The 21,520-nt window shown below is 46.6% G+C and overlaps 13 protein-coding genes across 13 annotated transcripts; 6 read left to right on the top strand and 7 right to left on the bottom strand.

Moving 5' to 3' along the window:
- Window positions 1-25: 25 nt before the first annotated feature.
- On the bottom strand, window positions 26-1,216 carry V1512DRAFT_258980 (uncharacterized protein). Its single transcript, XM_066915546.1, has one exon. It carries the CDS (start codon window positions 1,152-1,154, stop codon window positions 117-119), a length of 1,038 nt encoding a protein of 345 aa, XP_066772934.1. The 5' UTR covers window positions 1,155-1,216; the 3' UTR covers window positions 26-116.
- A 143-nt stretch (window positions 1,217-1,359) lies between these two features.
- V1512DRAFT_258979 (uncharacterized protein) lies at window positions 1,360-3,671 on the top strand. The gene is made up of 3 exons (XM_066915545.1): window positions 1,360-1,727; window positions 1,779-1,888; window positions 1,936-3,671. Exons 1-3 carry the CDS (start codon window positions 1,464-1,466, stop codon window positions 3,614-3,616), a joined length of 2,055 nt encoding a protein of 684 aa, XP_066772933.1. The 5' UTR covers window positions 1,360-1,463; the 3' UTR covers window positions 3,617-3,671.
- A 39-nt stretch (window positions 3,672-3,710) lies between these two features.
- V1512DRAFT_258975 (NAD binding domain of 6-phosphogluconate dehydrogenase-domain-containing protein) lies at window positions 3,711-5,496 on the bottom strand. The gene has a single exon (XM_066915544.1). The coding sequence runs from the start codon at window positions 5,001-5,003 to the stop codon at window positions 3,729-3,731; it is 1,275 nt and encodes a 424-aa protein (XP_066772932.1). The 5' UTR covers window positions 5,004-5,496; the 3' UTR covers window positions 3,711-3,728.
- A 344-nt stretch (window positions 5,497-5,840) lies between these two features.
- V1512DRAFT_204367 (major facilitator superfamily domain-containing protein) lies at window positions 5,841-7,368 on the top strand (the record flags this gene model as incomplete). The annotated part of the gene is made up of 3 exons (XM_066913327.1): window positions 5,841-6,058; window positions 6,109-6,225; window positions 6,273-7,368. 3 exons carry the CDS (start codon window positions 5,841-5,843, stop codon window positions 7,366-7,368), a joined length of 1,431 nt encoding a protein of 476 aa, XP_066772931.1.
- Window positions 7,369-7,521: 153 nt separating this feature from the next.
- V1512DRAFT_97581 (uncharacterized protein) lies at window positions 7,522-8,900 on the bottom strand. Its single transcript, XM_066918577.1, has 2 exons — window positions 8,760-8,900; window positions 7,522-8,712 (listed from the first exon to the last, which is right to left on the bottom strand). Exons 1-2 carry the CDS (start codon window positions 8,800-8,802, stop codon window positions 7,676-7,678), a joined length of 1,080 nt encoding a protein of 359 aa, XP_066772930.1. The 5' UTR covers window positions 8,803-8,900; the 3' UTR covers window positions 7,522-7,675.
- Window positions 8,901-9,303: 403 nt separating this feature from the next.
- V1512DRAFT_97458 (putative hexose carrier protein) lies at window positions 9,304-11,045 on the top strand. The gene has a single exon (XM_066918575.1). The coding sequence runs from the start codon at window positions 9,447-9,449 to the stop codon at window positions 11,016-11,018; it is 1,572 nt and encodes a 523-aa protein (XP_066772929.1). The 5' UTR covers window positions 9,304-9,446; the 3' UTR covers window positions 11,019-11,045.
- Window position 11,046: 1 nt separating this feature from the next.
- Window positions 11,047-12,983, top strand: V1512DRAFT_97457 (putative hexose carrier protein). Its single transcript, XM_066918574.1, has one exon. The coding sequence runs from the start codon at window positions 11,384-11,386 to the stop codon at window positions 12,947-12,949; it is 1,566 nt and encodes a 521-aa protein (XP_066772928.1). The 5' UTR covers window positions 11,047-11,383; the 3' UTR covers window positions 12,950-12,983.
- Window positions 12,984-14,498, bottom strand: V1512DRAFT_97456 (major facilitator superfamily domain-containing protein). The gene is made up of 2 exons (XM_066918573.1): window positions 13,969-14,498; window positions 12,984-13,918 (listed from the first exon to the last, which is right to left on the bottom strand). The coding sequence occupies exons 1-2, from the start codon at window positions 14,436-14,438 to the stop codon at window positions 13,018-13,020; spliced, it is 1,371 nt and encodes a 456-aa protein (XP_066772927.1). The 5' UTR covers window positions 14,439-14,498; the 3' UTR covers window positions 12,984-13,017.
- A 1-nt stretch (window position 14,499) lies between these two features.
- Window positions 14,500-17,499, bottom strand: V1512DRAFT_97467 (helicase C-terminal domain-containing protein). The gene is made up of 5 exons (XM_066918576.1): window positions 17,247-17,499; window positions 17,191-17,195; window positions 16,879-17,142; window positions 16,708-16,832; window positions 14,500-16,664 (listed from the first exon to the last, which is right to left on the bottom strand). Exons 1-5 carry the CDS (start codon window positions 17,377-17,379, stop codon window positions 14,603-14,605), a joined length of 2,589 nt encoding a protein of 862 aa, XP_066772926.1. The 5' UTR covers window positions 17,380-17,499; the 3' UTR covers window positions 14,500-14,602.
- Window positions 17,500-17,557: 58 nt separating this feature from the next.
- V1512DRAFT_258962 (WD40-repeat-containing domain protein) lies at window positions 17,558-19,018 on the top strand. The gene is made up of 5 exons (XM_066915543.1): window positions 17,558-17,934; window positions 17,983-18,440; window positions 18,489-18,759; window positions 18,805-18,870; window positions 18,930-19,018. Exons 1-5 carry the CDS (start codon window positions 17,620-17,622, stop codon window positions 18,957-18,959), a joined length of 1,140 nt encoding a protein of 379 aa, XP_066772925.1. The 5' UTR covers window positions 17,558-17,619; the 3' UTR covers window positions 18,960-19,018.
- On the bottom strand, window positions 18,982-19,630 carry V1512DRAFT_234740 (phosphatase inhibitor-domain-containing protein). Its single transcript, XM_066914064.1, has 2 exons — window positions 19,406-19,630; window positions 18,982-19,352 (listed from the first exon to the last, which is right to left on the bottom strand). The coding sequence occupies exons 1-2, from the start codon at window positions 19,602-19,604 to the stop codon at window positions 19,096-19,098; spliced, it is 456 nt and encodes a 151-aa protein (XP_066772924.1). The 5' UTR covers window positions 19,605-19,630; the 3' UTR covers window positions 18,982-19,095.
- A 125-nt stretch (window positions 19,631-19,755) lies between these two features.
- V1512DRAFT_203446 (dual specificity phosphatase) lies at window positions 19,756-20,796 on the top strand (the record flags this gene model as incomplete). Its single annotated transcript, XM_066913293.1, has 4 exons — window positions 19,756-20,021; window positions 20,071-20,303; window positions 20,349-20,436; window positions 20,481-20,796. 4 exons carry the CDS (start codon window positions 19,756-19,758, stop codon window positions 20,794-20,796), a joined length of 903 nt encoding a protein of 300 aa, XP_066772923.1.
- On the bottom strand, window positions 20,455-21,505 carry V1512DRAFT_258959 (VPS4-associated protein 1). The gene is made up of 2 exons (XM_066915542.1): window positions 21,346-21,505; window positions 20,455-21,300 (listed from the first exon to the last, which is right to left on the bottom strand). Exons 1-2 carry the CDS (start codon window positions 21,472-21,474, stop codon window positions 20,812-20,814), a joined length of 618 nt encoding a protein of 205 aa, XP_066772922.1. The 5' UTR covers window positions 21,475-21,505; the 3' UTR covers window positions 20,455-20,811.
- Between the last annotated feature and the right edge of the window lie 15 nt (window positions 21,506-21,520).

Here is a 21,520-nt window from a genome sequence, read left to right as displayed (position 1 = left end):
AAATGAATTTTTTACAGATTTCCACTTTATTTAAATTGTCAAAAGTATGAATATTATTTATAGTACATGTGCCTCATTATTACCAGAAAATTAAGCCATCAACTTTTAATCGCAATCTACCGTCTTCCACCACGACCGCGTTTGTTACCACGTCCACGCCCACCTCGGCCACCTCTACCGCCGCGACCACTTCGTCCTCCGCGTCCACCACGGTCGCGTCCACCAGCCGGCCGTTCGGACTCTTCATCCCCAGAATCCTCGGCTTTACGCTTTCTGGATCCCGAGTCTCTAAATGCGTCGAACGGTCGCTTGTCACTTTTGCCACCATTGCCCTTGCCTTCGGCAGTTTTCATGTCGACATAAGCCTTCTTGGACATCATCTCGAGCTCAACCTCGCCAAACTTGGGTTTCGGGTCCATAGCCAAAAACTTGGCAGCATCCTCGACTGATGCAAACTCGACAAAAACACTGCCCTTGAATTTTTTTTCATGGTCACGGCGCAGGCGAACCTGTCGCACGGCATATCCAAACTCCTCAAAAAATTTCTCAATATCAAACTGGCTGGTTGGGACTTCATCGCCAAATCCTTTAGCGTAGATTGAAGCCGCGAACGCAATCGCCTTCTGTTCAGGTGCTGGCTGCGTCAGTGCGACCTTGCGACGGACCTGGGTCCCGTCCTCGTTGACCTCGAGCAGTTCTTTGCTTAGACGAAGCGCTTCAACAACAGACTCGAGCGGCTGGAACCGACGCATGCGTGCAAACGACGCAATAGTGCTGATTGGAACCCAACCGTTGTTGGCTGACACAGTTTTCCACAGAAACTTGTCTTTTGGCAAATTGACATCAGAAAAGTAAAATTCGACTTGCTTCAAGATCGCATCAGCGTCAGACGTAATGGGCAGAACCGATGCATCGGATATGATGTTACGCTTTTTTGCCGTGACAGTGCTGTTCTCTTCAACGTCCTTTTCTCCAGTAACCTCTTCTTTCTTGTTTTCCGTAGGAGTAGTTTCAACTACCGCAACTTCAACAGGCTTGATAAATTCCTCTGTGACCTCAACAGGCTTCGCAACCTCCTCAACAACAGCAGGAGTTTCAGCAACAACTTTCACAGTCACAGGCTCTACCGTCTCAGCTTCTTCAGCGCCGCTCATTGTCAATTAAAATACGCGAAAAGAGTCCCAAATAGCGCTGATCTGAGCCTCTTTGAATTTTGTCAAGGATTTTTTTGTAGATTTTCAAATTAAAGTTTAAACCTCTATGTCAGCAGTAAAGGGACTTGTGTGAAAGGGTCAAATTAAGGTTTTGCCTGTTTTACAGAATTGATTGATTAAAATGGGTTAGGTCTCAAGTCCCTCCCCCCCACACGCGACCGCATAGTTTGCTGTTTTTGGCTTGTCTCGAGGAACGTCCAGAGAGCTAGGCCAAAAATATTCGAAAGTCGCACCGAAAAAGCACATACAATGTCGAAACGAACATGGAGTGTTGCGTCATTAATGTCCGAACCAGCAGCACCAGCCAATGGGTTGTCCCCGCAATCGAGTGTCCCCACAAGTCATCCTCCGGCTCCAGTCCACCCAAATGGAGTGGCAGTTATGTTACAGCGGTCGCCGACGTCGAGTAAGGAAAGTGCGACGCCGCCTGCAATTAGAGGGTTGGATGACACGGACATAATGGCGGTCACGACTCGGAAATCGAGTGCGTGCCCGGCATGTCGACGGCAAAAAGTACGGCATATTTGTTTTCTTTAGTAACAAATTTTTACTGACTGGTAGTAGATCAAATGCATCATGGAAAATGAGATGCCACCATGTAAAAGGTGTGCTGAACGAGGTCTATTATGTTCACCGAACAAGACAATGCAAGGACTATTAAAAGACCAATCAAAGTAGGCCGCCTATAAATTACTGAGGTTTTTATTGCTGATGATGTCAGATGGAATTCACGCATGAAGCGACAATTTCAAAGATTACAAGCCGCATTAAACGAGGCAAGAGCCGCGCTGTCACTACCACCTATACTAGCGACAGACGAAATCGACACGGCTGAAGAGGAAGCGAAGGTGAGGGAGGCAGAGTTAAGTGATGATGGAATGGACGGCGGAGAAGTAAAGTTACCGGGCGATACTCTTGCTTCAGCACCTATTCGATCACTATATGAGATCACCAGAACGAGAACAGACACTGCACCTACAAATGGGAACATTCAATCGTCTGGACTGGTGATCGACTCTGATTTCATATCGCGCGGTGTCATTACACTTTCCGAAGCGGACCAGTTAACAAGGCTGTATCTCGGGAAATTAGATCACTATTTTTATGGACACTCTCAAGTCTATCCAGATTTCGCTGCTATCCGGAAGACTTCGACTTTATTAGCGCTGACAGTATGCACCGTCGCATCGCTACATGACCCATTAGGAAGTGACATTTACGATAAATTAAGTCGCGAGATACGTAGCTTGACGTCGTCATTAATGTACAGAAACAGATTAGGACTCGAAGACATCAAAGCGTTATGCATGGGCTGCTACTGGCTCGCAGATATGACGTGGATGCTGAGTGCGTTGGTGGTGAGAAAAGCAATCTCAATGCAGTATCAAACCGCACATTTGGATCAACCGGATACAGACCAGGACGATTTTGTAAAGTCCCAAATGTGGATGTTAATCTACCTTTCCAACGAGCAAATCTCAATGCTCCAAGGCGTCCCACCAGCAGGTGTTGCCCGGGACTTTGTCAACTGGGAACAACACATGCTGTCTCCGTTTGCGGGCGAGATTGATCTCCGGCTCGTGAGCCACATTGACATGCTGATGATTCTCAGCCGCGCACGACAGATCTTCGGCCTTGACACCAGAAAACAGATCCCACACGCGCTGGTGCCGCGGCTACGCGAATTTTCTGACGAGCTCGACAGATGGGGTACCGCGTGGTCAGGCAAGCTCGCGCGACATAAATGGATTGGTACGTTCCCGTCAGACGCGCTGAACCTGCACCGCCGGTTCTCAAAGTTCTACATTTGCTCACACGCGTTCCGCGGCCTCAGCACGAACGCAACGCACGTGAATACACGCGCGCACACCCCGGTCAACTCTCGCGATATGCCGCTTTCGTCGTTATCACCTGACTTGCAAGAAATTGCGTCAACCGCCATCACGACCGCTTTTTCGATCCTGGACTTGCTACTCGAAAACTCGCAGTTGCAAGCTTCACTGGTCGGAATGCCGCATTATTTTCATACCATGTTCGTTTTCGCGGCTGTGTTTTTGCTCAAGATCGCGACACGGTACACCCAGCACGTCCGGATTGATATTCAGCTCGTGTTTTCGTCAATCACGCGGGTGCTGAACGTGTTTGAAGGCGCTCCCTGCGCGCGCCAGCACCTGGTTCATAGAATTACACGTGGTTTAAAAGAAATGCTGCAACGTAGCGAGATGCAGTACGAGGCAGTGGTGCAGCTTGAGGCAGAAACTGCCCAGCGCGAGGCAGCAAACGAGCAGATTCCGGTGCCTGATCAAACATTGTCGTTTGACGGACTGCAACCTCTTGATTTGGAAAACTTTGATTTTTTATCCGCTATGCCGCCTTCGTGGCTGTCCGAGTTTGATTTTTGAATATTTTTTTCATAAGGAGTTAATTAAATTGATAATGCTGTATATAATAAAATAGAATGTACTTGTAGCCGGGCCCAAAATATACAAAGAGCAAAAAAAGAAGAAAAAAAGTCTATTCGCGGAGGTCAAAGTAAATTTGCTGGAGAGCAGCGGCGGCCATTGGCACAGACTGACCGATCTCAGTGGCCTTTTGGACAGCAACCTTAAGATTGGCAAGAACCTCTGGGGTCTCCTTCACAGTCTTGAGCGAGAATGATCCAGCCTTGATGATTTGAGGAGCAGCGATGTCAAACATGTTTGAGGCACCAGCACCCTTGGTGACGATGTCAAATAGTAAAGAAAGGTCGACATCAACGAACTTAGCAAAAGCCATGCATTCACGGGTTGAGGCAAGGTGAACACCAGCCATGAGATCAATGACAGTGTCAATTGTGATTCCGGCCTTGCCTTCCTTGACAGAAGAAGTAGTCAAGTTCCCAACCAAATCTGGAGACGAGGTGGGCATATACAGACGGACGAGACCTGCATCGTCTTCCTTAGTCAAACCGTTGTGAGTACCAGTAATGTAAAGCTGCTCGGCCGTGTTCTCTAGCACGAGAGGGAAACCGATTGACTTAGCATGTGTTGTAACGATGGTGTTGTCCTTAAGAATAATTGAAACCGCCGAATGCACAGTCAAATAGTCGTTGGCAAGCATATGAGGACCACGGTTCTCAAACATCCATGATCTACCGATAGATTTGCAAATAGCATCATACGCGTCCTTTGTGTTTAAACCAGCAACAGCGGCAAGTCCCATAGCCTCAGAAGCCATGATAATGTTAGTCGCGGCTTGATGTTGATGCAACATCTTTGCGACCGAACCCATGCTGATTCCACCGGGGATTCTGTACAATGGCTCAGCCATAGCCTCGAGCACAACCTTGGCGTTGTCAAGATCTTCCTCAGGACCTGAAGAGAAGATAGACAAAGTGCCAGCAGCAGCACGAATTGATCCACCGGAAACAGGGCAGTCAAGAAGTTTAAGATCTGGACGAGTCTCGTCAATATGAGCACGGAGCTTTTTGAGATATGAGGGAGGTGTAGTTGAGCAAAGAATGACAGTCGAGCCCTTTGGCATAGCAGCGATTGCACCAGTCTCTGGAGTGAACAGAACTGAATCAGCTTGAACGTCGTTGACAACCATCAATATCATGAAGTCACAGTTGGCGGCAGCTGCAGCCGGAGAAGCAGCAGCGGTTCCTCCAACGGCAACCAACTTGTCAACCAATGGGGTATACAAATCATAACCAGCAACAGGAAATCCAACCTTCGCAAGGTTACGGGCCATGCCACCACCCATAGCACCCAAACCACAGAAACCAATTTTTGGAAGAGTATTAACCATTATGTTTTAAATTTGAGATGATTTTTGTGATTTGTCTGAAGGCTCAAATGCAAGAGATGAGGATTTCGTGCACATTTATTGAATCCAACGTCGCCATGTTCGCGTGCGGCTTAAAAGTGTGGGGAGTCTCAAATAGGCAGATCCGAGTGAGGCTCATAGTTGCTTACTCGGTGCACGCGCCGGGTGAAATCCGGACCCTGACCCTAGTACTGAATTACGGGTAATTGTGAAACTAGCTGTTATCTGAGAACAGATGTGCGGCTTGATTCGACATAGAAATCAGTGTTTATGCATCTCAGACATTTATCGGGGTGGACGCCGATTTAATCGGTCACATGCCGATAGTCTTCCCCGCGGAATCATACACTTCTGTGTCAGTCCTGTTCAGGGCCGGCATATGTCCGGTCTGATCGCCGAGAGGGGTTTTTTAGCAGTGATTTGTGTGAAGTGACATTGAGAAAATAAAGGGTTTTGTTCCACACTGTCTGGGTTGCCCCCCCCCCCCCCCCGCACTATTTACACGGCGTTTCTCCACAGTACTAGTACTAGAAGCAGTACATGACCCTTATTGTTATGCGGATGATAACGATTAAAGTCATTAATCTAGCCGCACATATAAAACTTTAGTCCCATTAGAGTGCGATCCCCCGCTTTTATGCATACCCCACCCAATTGTCTTGGCTTTCTCTAATTCTGTATTATGAAATTATTCTCGTAATCGGCAGATCATCGCCACTGGCGTGGATCTTCCTATAAAGATCATCACATCTTCCTGTTCTTGGGATAGTTCTTTCCGTCATTGTGAAGCTGGTACCACATTTACTTGAAAGTAAAATAATGTCTCAAAATAACGACCTTGCCGTTGCCCAGAAGGTGCTTGAAGATTCTAAGCAAGAAGACTTAGAACAGCTGGAGATAGTTAACCTGTCACTGTTACCCATTCCAGATTATGTTCAAGGAACAGATGAGGAAAAGCGATTGGTTCGCAAAATCGATTTGTTCTTATTGCCCACAATCTTTTTAATGTATTTCTTGTCATACCTGGATCGTATCAAGTGAGTTTGTTTTATAGTAAGTGAAAAAAGGATTTGGTTAACAAAAATAGTGTTGGAAATGCCAAAGTTGCAGGAATGATGGAAGATCTCAATCTTTCATCCTACCAGTACTCGATTGTTCTTATTGTCATGATAGTTTTTTATGTTAGCATGGAAATTCCAACAAAGTGAGTATTTGTCAAGCTTTAATGCATGATATTGTCTGACTAATTAGTATCATTTTGTCAAAGACTCGTCCGTCTATTTTTCTGCCCACAATCATGTTCTTATGGGGTCTGACTACATGCCTGGCTTCTCTAGTCAAGACGTATCACCAACTTGTGGCTTGTCGTGTCGTTGTCGGAATTTTTGAAGCCGGTTTTGCTCCAGGAGTGTTGCTTATCTTTTCTTCCTGGTATAGACGATCAGAGCAATCTATGCGATTTGGTATCTATATTTCGGCTCCTGTTTTATCTGGCGCGTTTGGTGGTATTCTTGCTGGCGCAATCACGTCTTCAATGGACGGCCGCAATGGAATAGCAGGCTGGCGTTGGCTCTTTATTGTCGAGGGCGCTACCAGCTGTGGTTTTGCTTTGGTTGCGTTCTTTACTTTGCTTGATTTTCCATCCAAGAGCCGCTACATGAGCCAGCGTGAATCAGATCTTGCAATTTCGCGTCTGCAGTTTGAAGCCATGGTATCTCATGTTACCGACAACACTGAACTGACTCACAAACAAGCTTTGAAGATGTCTCTCTTGAGTTGGCGAACTTGGCTCTTTGTGGTCGGATATGGCATTTTGAACACAACATCTTCACAGTCGTACTTCTACCCAACTTTAGTTCAAAGCTTGGGATACACAGGAAAAATGGTGCAGTACATGACGGTTCCAATCTACGCGGTAGCGTTTGTGTGCAACTTGGCTACCAGTTATGTCGGTGACCGCCAGCTTCACAACCGACGTGGCGAGCTTATTGCCGGTTGCATGGCTGTCGTATGCTTGACCGGAGTCGTCACTCTTGCAGTTTACAACGCTAAGGCACGATACGTCATGCTGGTGTTCATGTGCGCAGCTGTGTGGGCCGGCACTGCAGCCTGTCTGGCCTACGCATCGTCTTCTTTCGGATACATGGACCGCGAGGCCCGGGGTATTTCGCTCGCTGCAGTCAACGGTCTTGGCACTGGTGCCACAATCGGAGGCTCGTTTCTATTTCCGGCCGAAGACAGCCCCAAGTACATCATGGGGTTTTCTGTCGTCGTGGCAACATCATTTGTTGGCATATTTGTGTTTTTAGCACTTGGATACTTTATTAGAAAGCATCCGGGTAAATAGATGGCTATCTGTTGCGAAATTTAATGTGTGTGTGTATATGTCCTGTGAACCCGTAGCTCTCAACATTCCAAATCAGCTGACGGCGGCATAATACCCTTGCATTAACATAATGTCATCTGACACCAGTTTCGGAAAAACAAATTTGACATTTCAGTCGATTCGACAAAAAAGTGAGTATGACACATTCACCCATCTAGTTAGTCCGGCGAAATCTATCCATCACATTAAGTTTTCCAATGACCTCATAAAATGCAAACTTTTAAGCCAAGCTGATCAATCTGCTTGTGTAGGAAAATTAACTATTCGATTACTCACACTCGATTTCAACCAAGCAGCCCTTAATTTTCAGTTTTGCGAAATACAGTGTCTTTTCTCCAAAAATCCACATTCCGCCCTTTGCAAAGCAAAAGTTTGCAGCAGTTGATCCAACAATGATCTTTCCAATCAATTTTCCAGTCGTATCCCAGACGTGAATACCATCTCCACATCCAGAATACACGTTTCCTTCAGCATCAGTCTTGATTCCGTCTGGGAAACCGGTGTCGCAGTAAGCAAAGAATCTGCGGTTGGAAAGATATCGCTTGTCAACAACGTCATACTGGTAAATCGAAGCCGGTCCGCGGGCGTCAATCGAAAACTGGTGGCCGTCGCCAGGTCCGCCATGGGCCTTGATGGCACCGGTGTCTGTCACATACAGAATTTTGTAATCTGGGCTGAAGCAAAGACCGTTGCACATATCGAATCCGTCGGCAACGCAAGAAATTTCGCCAGTCTCCGGTGTGAAGCGATAGACCTGAACGGGCAAGACAGGCGATGGTTTGAACGCTTGATTGTAGCCGTAGGTTGGATCGGTGAACCATATCTCACCGGTCTCGTGGTGAATGACTACGTCATTAATAGATGAGAATTGACGACCGTGGAAGTTGTTAATAAGGGTCTCTGATTTTTCTGTGACCGGATCGACCAGCACGAGCGAAGAAGGGGTAGTCATGTCACCCTGGCAACAGTATAACACGCCGTCCTTGTATTGACATGCACCATTAGCCATCACCACTTCAGGATAGTCTAGCTTTTTGATTTCATAGGTTTTGCAGTCTACCGAGTACAAATCAATTGGATCTGTAGTCTGGAAATTTGTGGTGAAATAAATTGCGTCTTTAGCTTTGCTATAAACACCGGCTTCATGAGCAAATTGATAGTCTCTTGTTTCAATAGCTGTAATTGTAGCATCATCACCAATCAATTCAAGGAATTTATCGTCATATGAACAGAACGATGTTGTTTTCCTGAACGACGCTGCGTATTTGATATCGACCAGTTCCCGCTTCAGATCGACCTTGACTACTGTTGTCGTTACTAAACCCATTGTAAATTCCCTTAACAAAAAGTACCTTGCTCGAATCGTCGTAAAGTCTTGATTTTAATTGAAAACATTTGTTTACGCCTCGGAATTGCCTTTAACGGTGTTCACGAGCCGCGCTTATCTGCACGCGTTTCAGGGACCATTGAGCCAAAAACGGGCTAGGGCTAATCGATATGAGCAGCCGATCAAAAAAAGTTCCTTGACAGCTCGACACAAAATGTTCGATCTTCCCGCCGGAGTAGCCACATTGGGTTTAGAATAAAGTTAGATGCAACATGCCCCGCGACGGCGCCTCTGTTTAATCCCGGATTTTACTGTTTTGAGTTTACAGATATTCTCGATTTGTTCTCTTGTTATTAGTGTGGAAAAGTCTACTGACGGAAAACCGTTCACTCGGACTCCACGCCGAAGTATCGGAACATGGCCGTAACACTAACATTATCCGGGTGGAAACTCTTTTCTCCCCCGCATTCATCTACTTTGAGCTAATTTCTCGGTCTCCCCGCAATTGAATATGAGTGGTCAGTTCATTTTGGTTTGCCCCGGAATATCGTGTCGGACTGCGGGCCCACAAAGTCGGATGTCCACCAAGTTTCGCTCCGCCAAATTCGGATAATATATATTTCCTTGGCCACCCCGCTGAAGTGAAAGCTGTAGTTTGAGACACCCCTCTTTTTTCGTTTGAATTTTCTAGGCATTTTTTGTAGAAGCGAAAATGACAAAAACCGATACTCCTTCATACATGGGCCTCAGTGGTCAGCCGTTGTTGTATGCAGTTACATTCTGCTGCTCAATCGGTTTCTTGTTGTTTGGATACGATCTTGGCTACATGGGTGGTTTGACAACCAATGTTGAGTTTTTGAATCAGTTTGGCAATCCGCATGCATCACTTTTGGCATTTATGGTCTCGTCGTACGAAGTTGGATCTTTGTTTGGTGCGCTTTCGCAGTTCGCGGCTGGTGACAGACTCGGTCGTAAACCTAACAACCTGATTGGAGCCGCTATTTTAATTATTGGTACCATTATTCAGGCTTCGTCTTTTGGGATTGGCCAGTTTTTAGTTGGAAGACTTGTAGCCGGTTTCGGACTTGGAATCATGACAACCGTCATTCCTATTTGGCTTGCAGAGTCGACTGTGCCTAAGTCGCGTGGTCGCATGATGGCCATGCAGTTGTCTAACCTAATTGTCGGTTTGATCATTGCAAATTGGCTTGATTACGGCATGGCCATGCATTCTGGTTCAATCCAGTGGCGGTTCCCATGTGCGTTCCAAGCCGTGTTCGCATTCATTGTCATGTGTTTTGTGCCGTTTCTACCTGAATCCCCAAGATATCTTGCCGCGGTCGGCAAAATTGACCAGTCTGCTTACGTTTTGGCTGCGCTTCGTGGCGGTGAACTTGATACACCAAGCGTTGTGTTTGAGTTGCAGGAGATCCAGTACGCTATTGCAGTTGAGACCCAGCATCAGGGTTCTTGGGGTGACGTTTTTAAGGATAATGGTATCAGTGGCTGGACTCGCGTGTTGATTGCCGCTACTGCAAATTTCTTCCAGCAGATGTCAGGTGTTAATGTTATGTCATCTCTCGGTCCGTACATTTTTCAGCATTCGATCGGAATGACTGCACACAACGCCATGCTTGTTGCTGGCGGTCTGCAAGTCTGGTACTTCTTGAGCAGTTTGCTGCCATGGTTCGCAGTTGACAGATTTGGACGTCGCAAACTGTTCCTAGTTGGATCGACTGGTATGGGCATTTGCATGATTTTGTCGGCCATCTTTGTCGGTTTGGACACAAAGGGATTTGGATACGCTGCTACCGTCGTACTCTATCTTTTCCACAGTTTCTTCACTCTTGGCTGGCAAGCAAACATGTGGATCTATCCCTCTGAGCTGCTTCCACTCAAGCTTCGTCTCCGAGGTGGTGCACTCTCTGTCGTATCGCAATGGCTATTTACATTTGTCGTTGTCGAAATCACACCTGTCATGATCACAAACATTGGATACAAGTCATACATTGTGTTTGCCATTTTCAACTTCGCCACACTTCCAGTCGTGTACTTCACATACCCTGAAACCGGCAGGAGACCACTCGAAATGATTGACTTGTTCTTTTCGGACAGAGAAGGCGGTGTCCGGCCATCAATCTACAGAGTTGTAAAAGACTCAGTCAACCCTGATTATGTTCGGCAGATTGAGATTCAGCTGGAAGACAGAGCAAAGGAAGAAGCAACTAACGAGAAAATCATTGATGAAGCTAAAGAACAGATACAGTATGTTGAAGATAAATAAACTTGTAAAGTATAGTAATAAATGTTTATGTTTTTGATCTATTTGATTGAAATTCTAGCTGTAAAAATTAAAATAATCTAGCATAAGGGTTTAGGGTTAACCACCCCACATGGCTCTACCCCGCAATTTCTTGGCACAACTCTGACGATCAAAATTATTTATCTGCAGTCCCGTTGTTGTCTGCATTCGACAAATGTCTCATTGTTAATTTAATCTAATAAACTTTCCCCACATTTGTGTGCTACCAAAGTCTGATTCACCTGACACCAAATGCATAGGCTTCCAATACTCAAGCACTCCGTCGGTCTATAACTAGGCCCCTTCCCGCTTCTAGTCTTTGATTGTACTCCCATCATCTTAACTTCATGGCCTCTCCTTCTTTCGTTGGCCTAAAGGGTCAGCCTCTACTGTACGTAGTAACAATGTGTTGTTCCATCGGGTTCTTGCTATTCGGATACGATCTCGGTTTCATGGGTGGTCTCACGACCAACGAGGACTTTCTGAGCCAGTTTGGAAATCCTTACGCGTCGCTTTTAGCCTTTATGGTCTCTTCGTACGAGGTTGGCGCATTATTTGGTGCTTTGTCGCAGTTTGTGGCCGGAGACAGACTTGGGCGCAAGCCAAATAACATGATTGGTGCCGGGATTCTAATCATCGGTGCCACGATCCAGACTAGTTCGTTTGGAATGGCGCAGTTCTTGATTGGAAGATTGATAGCCGGTTTCGGGCTTGGAATCATGACAACCGTCATTCCTATTTGGCTTGCAGAGTCAACTGTGCCCAAGTCTCGTGGTCGCATGATGGCCATGCAGCTGTCAAATTTGATTATCGGGTTGATCATTGCAAACTGGCTGGTATACGGCATGGCCATGCATACAGGCTCAGTCCAGTGGAGGTTCCCATGTGCATTCCAAGCTTTGTTTGCAATCATTGTGATTTTCTTGTTGCCGTTCTTGCCAGAGTCACCTAGATATCTTGCTGCAGTTGGACGAAACGACGAGGCTGCTTACGTTTTGGCTGCTCTTCGTGGCGGTGAAATTGATACTCCTAGCATCGTGTTTGAATTGCAAGAGATCCAGTACGCTATTGCAGTCGAGACCCAGCATCAGGGTTCTTGGGGTGACGTGTTCAAAGATAATGGAATCAGTGGCTGGACTCGTGTGTTGATTGCCGCGAGTGCCAATTTCTTCCAGCAGATGTCTGGTGTCAACGTCATGTCATCACTAGGGCCATATATTTTTCAGCATTCGATCGGAATGACTGCACACAACGCCATGCTTGTTGCTGGCGGTCTGCAAGTCTGGTACTTCTTGAGCAGTTTGCTGCCATGGTACGCTGTCGACAGGTTTGGTCGTCGCAAACTGTTCATCACGGGTTCGATCGGAATGGGTATCTGCATGGTGCTGTCGGCTATCTTTGTCGGACTAGACAGCAAAGGATTCGGATATGCCGCCACCGTCGTACTCTATCTTTTTCACAGTTTCTTCACTCTTGGCTGGCAATCCAACATGTGGGTCTACCCGTCCGAGTTGCTCCCACTTAAGCTTCGTCTTCGAGGCGGCGCGCTTTCCGTGGTCTCGCAGTGGTTGTTCACGTTTGTCGTCGTTGAAATCACGCCAGTTATGATCACAAACATTGGATACAAATCCTACATTGTATTTGCGGCCTTCAACTTTGTGACCCTCCCGATCGTGTACTTCACGTACCCTGAGACTGGCAGACGACCACTAGAGATGATTGATTTGTTTTTTGCAGACAGGGAAGGAGGTAATCGCCCTACAGTGTACCAGGTGGTAAAGGACTCCGTGAACCCGCAATTTGTGAGAGAAGTCGAGATCCTGCTTGAGGAACGCGCAAAAGAGCAGAACGAGAATGCAAAAATTGTACAAGACGCGAAATTGACTGTCGAGCACGCTGAAAAAATCATTTGAGCTGTACTTGTTGGCATAGCTAATTGTTGAATTCGATTTTATTTTTAAACTCATGTACCACACTCCTTTCAACATACCGCTCGTAACGACCAGCCAACCAATTTCACTCTTGCTATCCAATGAATTATCCCACCCAGTATCATAAACACCCCCGCAAAAATCATCATACCCATCCATCTACCCTCATCCATGGCATTACCAATGATGACACCGCCGATCGGGACACCGATCATGCACGGCAGTGCGACCAAGAAAAACATGAGCCCGACTCGCATGCCAATGTCATGTATATCACTGATTTGCGCGACGCACGCCGGGATCAGCGCGACAAACGTTCCGGAAAAGAAACCGTACAGGACAGCGAAAACGATGTTGGTCGCCTGTGTGGTCGCCGGAAGCCAGAGCGCGAGTACGATGACACCGGCGATGGTGATAAAGACCGAGTTCATGTTGTACTGCCCGACTTTGTCTGCGATCATGGCCGGGATGATACGACCAAAGATAGACGCCGCGTTGAGGAACGCGACCAGATAGTTTGCCGTGTCGCCGTTGACGCCTTTGTATGCCGCGTACGATACAATGTACGTGAAAGGTAGCATGAACCCGAGATAAATGATGCAAAACGCAATTCCTAGCAGGACAAAGTCGCTGTCCCGGAACTGGTTCACAATCACGGCAGGCGAGAGGGGGACGTAGTGACCTCTCGGCTTGACGTGGGACGTGACGGTCAAGTTCGCTACAATCAGCAGCGCCAAAATTAGAAACCCGGCCGCGCGCATGGCCCAGCCGAACCCGACCGTGACTGTGAGTCTCCGGATCAAAATTGGGAAAATCACGCCTCCAACACTGGACCCGCTCGACATGATTCCGAGCGCCAGAGACCGACGCCGCTTGAAGTACGTCGTTACACTACCCATCGACGCGTTGTACACACAAGCTGTGCCTAATGGCGCCACGATTCCTTGACATCTATACCTATCAGTCCCACTCCACAGGCCACATTGTTTCCGTTAACTTACACCAATATTGGGCCGTAAGAGTTGCATATTGACGTCAACATAATCCCGACACTTTCCAGCACAGTGCCAACTAGCAAAATCCAGCGCGGCCCGTACGAGTCGAAAAACCGGCCCACAACAAGCGAGCCCATGAACATGATAATTGTCGGCAGTAAAGTGACCCACGACACCGCGGTCGACGAATAGTCTTTCAGCTGGTTCTGGATATAGTATTCTTGAAACACACCGCACGTGTTTGTCCATCCAAAAGCACAGAATTGAGAACAGAACGCGCCTAAAACACAGAGCCAGGCTTTTGTCCCGCCCTCAGGGAACTGATGAGGCGTAAGCTGGACATCAGGGTCCGTCTGGGTCTTTAAGTCACGGCTTTTGGAGACAGTACTTTCATTGTCATTTAATACAGCTTGAGGTATTGCAATATCGTCTCCTTCCCACTGGTATTTCGCACCTTCGCTATTTTGTAGCGACATCTCGTTGACTTGTAAGTACGCAACTGTTCCCTTTACAAAAGCTTGTTCAGCAGAGATAAGATTACACTTTATCGCTTACCCCTGAATTAAAAAGCTTGTCTTCGGATCATCCGAGTGGCTTAAGTAAGCACTTTCTTGAATAATATACAGCAATATTTTACAATTTATTCCTTGTTCCTGAAAAACTCCCGAACAGACCGCATCGCCTGTCTAACGCTGTGACTGTTTTCACTGGTTGTCAATCTGTCCCTGATCCATTTCGGCAGTTTGTTTTGAATCCGCGGATTACTGAACCTGGTGTCGAGAAACAGAATGACCGCGTAGTCTGTCGCGTGCCTGATCCCGCGGCCTATGCTCTGGTTTACTGCACGCATGCACACGTTTTCGTAGTAATCTCTTGACGCGTCGTCGGCCGCCTGCTTCCACTGTCGTTGCCGGGAAGTCGGGACGTTGGACTCGGTGCCGTAGAGTTTAACATCGCGTGCCTTAGCGGCGTCGAACGTCGTTCGCTCAATGTAGCTTCGCTTGGCAATCATGTCTGCTGACCTAGCGTTCGGAAACGGCAGGCCGACCATGACGATTGCGCGAGCGAGTTTGTCGGCAAAGTTGATGCCTTCAGACATCTTGCCGCCGACGACCGCGAGCAGAATCGCCCCCCGTGTCTTGGGCTCGGGTGGTGCGGAGATCGCTTGAGAGTACTCGGACAAAACTGAGTCAGCGTTACCTGCGTCTCGTGGCTCTTGGAAAAGCTGTTTGCGACTGTTAAGCTGATCCCAGATCGACATTGTCGTGTCAGGCGTCTTGGTCTTCCAAATCAAACAGACTGCGTCAAGGTATTTATAGCTAGGAAAGAAAATCACCATTCCATCTGGAACAACAAAGCACATGTTCATGATCGTGCGGCCGAGCTCGTGGGCCACGGCGGCCAGACGCTGTTGTTCAAACGTGAATGTCAAGTCAAGTCCTGTCGGTCCTGTAGCGATCGTCCAAGCACCAAGGTTTTCTTTTGGTATCACATGGTCACAAGACAGGGTTTGAATGCGCTCTTTAGGTAAGTACGGAACCAGGTATTTCAAGTAATCGTCTACCGGTTCCATAGTGCCACCAGCAAGAATTACGCAACGAGCTTCTTCGACGATACTCTTAAAGTAGAAACTTGGATCCAGCAGCAAATATTTCAGTAGCCGGTCGCTAGGGGTTTGTTCAAAAAACACTTTTCCGTCATTGGACGGGTTCGTGAGTGCCATCAAGAACGACGTAATTTTTGAAAGCACAGGTACGCTGGCAACTATCCGCTTTGGCTTCCTGGAATTTGACTTATTTTCCCTTTCGTCGAGCTCAGCCGTGTCGGCAACGTATGTCACGTAGCTCTCCACTTTGCGCGCGAGCTTGCTTTTCTCTAAATACCTTTCAATCTTGTACACGTTGATTGTATCGACTGCGCTTTTCTGGAGCACATCATTCTGCGAGACTTCAGCGCCGGTCTGGCCTTTGAATCCAGTCAAGAAAACTTCAAGTACGGCCAATAGTTTCAAAATCTGCGCAACGTAGACTTTGTTACCTGCATTTAACTTTTTCTTAAATTTTTCGAGATAGACTTGCAAACCAGACTTTGACTTCAAAATGTCAGTCAGCGAAATGCTCATTGAGAATAACGACGAGATTGCATCAAGAAGGTTATGCGCCTCGTCTATGATAACAATCTGATCCTTGAGCGAGATATTTAGGGCTTTGCGGAAACTAGGCTGTAGCAATAACGGGTACGGCAGCGTGATGACTTCGCCGAGCTCGACCACGCCACGACTTGTGTAGTATGGACACACTGCCATTGATTTTCCAATCTCGGCTATGTCTTCAATGTCACGAACGTCTGCCAACACGCGGTCGCGAAACTCGCGGGTCTTTACTCTGTGCTCGAGTGTTTGGTCGGACATCAAGTACGAGCACCGTTTGTCGACCGTGTTCTGCTGCAGCTCGGCGCAGCGGTCATTGATTGCGTTTAGGTCGCGCAAGCGTGACACGGTCGGGTGAATACAGAGCTGTTTGCGGGATGAAAGAGGTACGTGCCTGACTTGATTGTCGGCAAAGTCTGAAGGAGGAAATTTGGGAAGCCGTAGCTGGTCGACGAACTGTGTCAGCTGGGAGTGTGTCCTCGATGCGTAGAAAATCTTGATCGAATCTTCAATTTCGTCTTCGTCGTCGTCTGGACGCTCACCTCCACCGAGCCTATATATTAGCGACCTGCTTTAATGACAATGCAAATCTCTACTTCTTGAGGAGTGCTTGAACTTCGCTGGAGATGTTTGAATATTCTAAGCTGTTTCCAACGTTCAAATTGTCCTCTGAATCACTGTAGTAGTCGTCAACAACGAAATTTTCCTCATCCTGTCCTCTCTTCATAAATTAGCAATGCCGTACTTCAAATCGAATTAAAACACACCGTCCGTTTAGTCTTATTGGCCTCAGATCCCAGCCCTCGTTTCTTGACCCGCACAGCAATTTTTTCCTTTGCTTCTATTTCTCGCATTTTCCGTAGTCGTGTCTCTAGATCTCTGTATTTCCGAAGTTGTTTCTCTTTCAGCATGTTTTGATGATATTCACGCACCCACTTTGGTTCAGAATCGTCTTGTACTGCAATAGATTTAACAACCTGATGCTCTCTTAACCACGTCATTGCTCCGCAAATCAGTGACAATGACTTTCCCTAGTCCTAATTAGACTGTCTTCATGTACGAGTGTCACGACTTTATACCGTTCCTGGAACCAATTAGCAATGTAGAACAACCAGTTGGAACAGTATTTCTTTACCAGTCGGACTCTCAAATATTCCGAATTTGCCATTTTCAATCGAATCATAAAGCGCGTTCATAAAATCTAACTGGATCTGGTATGGCTCATAAGGATGATGGAAATCTCGCGATACTGAGCCTGATTCTGCCATGATTTCAATCTGATTTCAAACAGCTAACTAGGAAACATATTTCCTATTAACTCCGCCTAATAAAACAATTCTGAGCGCGATAAGCACGCGTTAAACATACAAAAGCTCGTTGTTTACACCAGAACGACGCGACGCCTCACCGAAATTTTGCTGAGCCTCTCGTCCATCTGAAAGAATAACTTCACAAACACACACCGCACACACCACACACACCACACACTTCACAACAGACAACACACAATGTCATCGCTGTTTGGATCGGCAAACACGGCATCAAACTCGTCGTTGTTTGGATCTTCATCAACCACAACGCCAGCGACGTCATCGTCTTTTGGAAACGTGCAAGTGCAACCTGAGCTCAGCGGCGACCGAGAATTGAGTTCGCCTCCTGAAGACTCGATCTCTGACCTGTCGTTTTCACCGCAGGCAGAATTTTTGGCCGTGAGTTCGTGGGATAAAAAAGTCAGGATTTACGAGTTGGCGCCGAATGGAGATTCGCAAGGCAAAGCTTTGTATGAGCATCAAGGACCGGTGTTGAGTGTCCATTGGTCAAAGGTGGGTGTTATTTATCTGGGCATTTGAGTTTTACTCTGATTACGTTAGGATGGAACGAAAGTCGTGTCAGGAGGATCAGATAAGGCTGGACGACTGTACGATCTGCAATCAGGACAATCACAACAAATTGCAGCTCACGATGCTACGATTCGGTCGGTCAGGTTTGTGGATGCAGGAAATTCGGGACAGCAAATGGTCGCAACAGCTTCATGGGATAAGACATTGAAATACTGGGATTTGAGATCGCCTCAGGCTGTATCGACTGTGCAGTTGCCTGAACGAACATACGCTATGGATACTCAACAGAAACTGTTAGTTGTCGGCACAGCAGAACGACACATCTGTGTTTTTGATCTCAATAATCCTGGTGTCATATTCAAGACCATTCCTAGTCAGCTCAAGATGCAGACCAGAGCTATTACATGTTATTTAAGTGCAAACGGATTCGCTGTAGGTAGTATCGAAGGCAGATGTGCGTTTCAATATGTTGAAGATCGTGATCAACAGTGAGTGTAGGTATTGACTTGCCTTGTCGTTATTCTAATGAAATTTAGGAAATCGGGATTCTCATTCAAATGCCATCGAGACAATGTTACGCCAGGCCCTCGGTCAGAAGCAAATGTGTATTCGGTGAATGCAATTTCAATTCATCCTCAATATGGTACTTTTTCGACCGCCGGATCCGACGGCATGTTTCACTTCTGGGATAAAGACTCAAAGCACAGATTGAAAGGGTACAACTCACTAGGAGCATCAATCCCATGTACCGCATTCAACCGGAATGGTACTATATTCGCATATGCACTCAGCTACGACTGGAGCAAGGTAAATGGGTTTTCTGTAGCTACATGGCACTACTAACTCTCTAAGGGATATCAATTCAACACACCAAATTATCCAAATGTAGTCAGACTACACGCGACCACGGACGAAGAGGTACGACCGAAGACGAAACGATGAACATGGATTCACCGATGGACTAACAAATGATGCAGGTCAAGCCACGACCTCCAAAGAAACGATAGAGTTTTAGCTTTACGAGCGAAATGACAAATTATATATATATCTTTATATACATCGTTAATAAGCTGCCCAGAATGCACCACGTATAACCCTGAACCCCTTTACCCAAAAACTATGATCTCTTTCCAAATAATTCCATTAGGAATTCAGTGTCTTTGACTGTTGTTTTTTATATTTTGGTTGCTTTTCGTACGCGTTTGGTGAAGGTTTCTTTCTTCGATGAGAATGAGAATGAGAGTGATTACATTTTTCGTTTTGGCCATTTTCATCGTGATTATAATCATGCTCATGATATTTCTCTGCGCCGTCCGAGTCTGAACCGCTGCTATCTGAAGACGAGCTTTCGTCCGATGAACTTTCGTCAAATGCTCGTTGTTTGTGAAAAATACAGCACACTTCGATACACTATCAGTACTGAGCTCACTCTATATACATAGTTCATACTCACATTTACTTTTCTTTTTGTCCATAAACTCGTTATCAACCACATCATCATTCCAAGTCACTCGCCGGCTCGAGATCGGACCGCCTCGAAGTCTCAAAACAGCAACCGGAGGTTGTTCACCTGGCAGTGTCGGCGTATTAACTTCTTCAATCACAACAGACGGACCCATAGACGGTCGCGCTGATTCTCTTTGTCTCTGCATTGTTTTGTACTTTAGTGTGTTTGCCAACAGAAAGCACGCGAGTCCAAAGTGATGGCCAAAATAACCAGATTGAATATGTGCGGCTCGTCACGTGATGACAATGTAATGGTGAGATAAATGCTGTCGAATATATTCAATTCGGGACATAAGTATGGCAATGCACAAGATTCCCGGGTACGAAATCTTCGTCGGGTCATTGTTTGCATTGCGAGGGCAGAAGTCACTATCGGACGCTGGAATAACACACGTACTGTCTGCGGTCAGAGGACAGCTTGACGAAAAACTGGTTGGAAATTTCAAGCATTTGCATTTACAGGTCGACGACGATGACGAGGAAGATTTGATTCGGTATTTTCCAAAAACGAATGCTTTTATTAACGACGCACTTGAGTCAGGTGGTGCGGTGCTGGTTCACTGGTATGTCGAATAGGTGAAAGTGAGCAAGGTAGTGCTGATGAGAGCGAAGTATTGCTGGAATATCAAGAAGTGTGACAATTACAACTGCGTATATAATGAGTGACAGGCAAATAACGGTAGGGGAAGCACTTGCTATAGTTTGTGAAGGACGGGCCGTTGCAAATCCGAATGAATCTTTTTTGGAGCAGCTTGAAGTCTACGCGAAGGACAATTATACTGTGAACGAGAACAGCGTCGAGTACAGACGGTGGAAACTACGGAAGGAGAGTGAAATTGCGGCAGGTACGTGTCATGCTTGTGTGCTGTGCGAATCATGCTAAGATGTAGCTGCCGGAACAGCGCCATTGCCGACGATATATTCAGATGTTAAGGCAGGATTAGATTCTACAGTTGAATTACGGTGCAAGAAGTGCAGGTGCGCAAACCCGCTGGTCTTTTATATTTACTTAACAGTCACAGATGTCCAGTTGCTCAGTCATCTGCAATTGTTCCACATACGCCACAGACAAGGGCAGACACAAAGATAGGACCAAGGACGGTCTCAATTCTGTCTGCCCAATGCATGCATTACTTCACTGATCCGGTACGGTGGATGCAACCTGAACTTGAGAAGGGATTACTAGAAGGTAAATTTGATTGTCCAAAATGTAAGACCAAGATCGGCAGTTACCGGTGGCAAGGCATGAAGTGTTCATGTGGCAAATGGATCACACCCGGGATCTCGATCCAGCGCGGACGAGTTGACGAGACAAGGATTTTAACTTCACGGGCATAAGTGTAATCAATCATTCTATTTCGGTTCTTCTGGACTAGCACTTGGGTCTCCTGTTGGAACTGAAGGTAATCCTACTTTCCGTAGCAACTCTGCGTTTCGTTTCGCTCGTTGAACATTTCTCCAATTATTAACTCTGATGGAGTAGATATCCTTATTCAGAATGTAAATCCGCTGCTCTTTCTCTGCTGCTTCTTCTTCCCTTGCAGTCTTATCCTGTAGCTTCTCAACCTGTTCTTTATGCTCCAACTTTTCCCGTTTGTCTTCCGCTCTGTCATCTTCATCGTCGTCCTTCTTGGCTTTTTCATCCTTCGCCTTCTCCTTTGCCCGTTTCTCACGGGCCGTTTTTTTGTTCTTCAAATGCTCCTCCCATTCCTTCTTGACCTTCGCCATCTCGGCTTCCAGCGCGACCTTTCGCGCCTTCGCAGCCTCTGCAGCCGCATTCACCATTGGCGATGCGAATCCCTTGTCATTCAAATGCGCTTGACAAGTGTAGAAGAAATCACTCTGTTCAGTCAGCATTAACATCCATATGCCAATCTACTAATTTACCTTGCCATCCTCAGACACCAGCACGACTGTCGTCGGTTTATAGCATGTCGTGCATGGTTTCTGTGATATTTCAGCTACCCTCCTGAGATGGTACACGTTCTTAAACGGCACACTTGACACCGACGCCATTTCAGTGATGTTCGGGCCTCGATGAACGACCAAACCGGCTTGTGTC

The sequence above is a fragment of the Lipomyces arxii genome (genome assembly GCF_038497795.1).
Source record: "Lipomyces arxii strain Phaff 12-163 unplaced genomic scaffold V1512scaffold_3, whole genome shotgun sequence".
Classification (NCBI taxonomy): domain Eukaryota; kingdom Fungi; phylum Ascomycota; class Lipomycetes; order Lipomycetales; family Lipomycetaceae; genus Lipomyces; species Lipomyces arxii.
Note: the sequence above shows the minus strand (reverse complement) of the source record. Positions and strands in the feature narration are given on the sequence as shown.